Raw genomic sequence first — 1,959 nt, 5'->3', positions numbered from 1 at the left:
GTGGCCCGGGCCCTGTGGGAGTCGCACTGGAGGGAGGAATGGATGGTCTTGTACCCCAGCCACGTCTCTTTCTTCGCCATGGGCACGAAAAAGCCGGGCTGGTCGGTCTTCCTCCACGACATCCTCGGGCTCAAGGTCCCCTCGAGCAGCAGCAAGCTATCTGCGCACTTTCCCGGCAGCTTCTTCTTGTCCCTTGAGACTCTGGGGAGGGTGCACTACCTCTGGTTCGCCTCGGAGACCACCCGGGACAGCTGGCTGACGGCCCTGACCGCGCGGGTGGGGGGCCAAGCCGGGTATGAAATGCCCGTGGGAGTCATTATTTCCGATCCACGTGAGGCTTTCGTCCTCAAGTCAGGCCAATGGCAACCTCGCAGCCGCATTATTCTGAATGCCCGCCGCATGAGCCTGGACGTCCCCCCCCCCGCCACCACGGAAGAGGTGGGGCCCTGCCTGAGCACGCTCTCGGTCAAGGCCTTGAAACTCGTCTACGACTTGTCCCCCGACTCGGGGACGGAGCGCTTGGTCTCCTTCCTGGACCTTTGCTCCTCATTCCGCGTCCTTCCCTTGCACCTGCTGGACTTGGCATCCCCGGAGGCCCTGGTCTTCTTCCTCAACATCTACCACACGCTCCTGCAGCATGCCCTCCTCCTGCTCGGGCCACCCTCATCCAAAGACTGGTCGGCTTTCTTTACCAATGTCTCCTACGAAATGGGCAATGACGTCTTCTCCCTGACCGAGTTGGAGCACTGCGTGTTGCGGGGGCACCTAGCCCGTCCTCGCTCGGTCCCTCGGCACATGCCTTCCCCCCCACCCCTGGACGACGACCACTACCTCTACGCCCTGAGTAAGACCAACTTCCGCATCAATTTCGCCCTCGTCAACGGCAGCCTCTCAGCGCCTCCTTTCGTCACCGTCTTCCAGGCCGGGCATCTGAATGAGCAGCTCAACAGGGCCAGCGTCCGTTTCATAGACCACACTGTGAGGATGGATGGAAAGAAGCGCTTGTTGGTGCTTCCTAAGGTATGCGACATTTACAGAGCTGACTTTTCCGCGGCAAAAACAGGGAGAGAAACCATGAAAGTATGCCTGCGCTTCCTAGAAAGGGCCAAATGGGAACGAATTTCTTGGTTAATGGCCGGGGCCAAGGCTCCTTCCGTGAAATATTCCTCTATGAGGGCAAAGTGTCACGAAACGCTTTGCTTGATTGAGGATAAGCTGACCACCCCTCGAAATGCGGTGATAACATCAATCGGAAACGGTGCGATACAAGCCACAACACCACTGTTGGAGTCGAACAAAGTAGCATCCCCTCCCATTCCTGAGCCTCTTCTCTTGACGCCTGTGGCGACAAGTAAAGGGGCACTGAGAAATTCCTCCCCACCACTTCTGAATCTCGACAAAGAGGAGTCTTCATCGGCCAGTGAGGATTTCGACGAAGAAATGGAGGAGGATGAGAACGATGGGGGCTCGATATCCGATGAATTGGAAGGAGAGGCATCAGAAGAATTGGAAGCCCCAGTCGAAAGAGATGAGTTAGTTTCAGGAGAATGCGATGGAACTTCTAGCGATAACGGCACATTCTAGAGTCTTTATTGATGAAAAGTACACCACAACTGTGTAGATTTACAGGTAACGTGTCATTTAAGACACATGAGCAGCAAAAAGTGCAACAAAATGGCTGAAGCCACATAAATGTAAAACTATGAATCTCACGATTCTTATATTCATATTTTGTACTTTTTTGCGCTTTATTTGCGACGTTGGTTGAACAGTGGGGTACGTGTTGGATGCCATTAAAGCAAAAGCACTTTTTCATGTTTCTGTTTACTGCGGATTATCACGGGAGTTATGAGAGTAGGAACAGTCCGTGTCCCTCCGCATAGTTGACATTGCCCAAACCCTACGCCGAGACATGCAGCGCACCACATAGCGACTGTCCCCCAGCGGACGCCGAGACGA

At 54.5% G+C, this 1,959-nt stretch overlaps 1 protein-coding gene across 1 annotated transcript; it reads left to right on the top strand.

Annotated features, from left to right (window-relative positions):
• Positions 1–371: 371 nt before the first annotated feature.
• NGA_2027300 (uncharacterized protein) lies at positions 372–1,683 on the top strand (the record flags this gene model as incomplete). The annotated part of the gene is made up of 1 exon (XM_005852739.1): positions 372–1,683. A coding segment is annotated over one exon (1,213 nt), but the record flags the coding sequence as incomplete, so codon positions are not given.
• Between the last annotated feature and the right edge of the window lie 276 nt (positions 1,684–1,959).

The sequence above is a fragment of the Nannochloropsis gaditana genome, assembly GCF_000240725.1.
Source record: "Nannochloropsis gaditana CCMP526 unplaced genomic scaffold scaffold985, whole genome shotgun sequence".
In the NCBI taxonomy this organism is placed as follows: Eukaryota; class Eustigmatophyceae; order Eustigmatales; family Monodopsidaceae; genus Microchloropsis; species Microchloropsis gaditana.
This window is presented reverse-complemented; position numbering and strand designations above follow the sequence as displayed.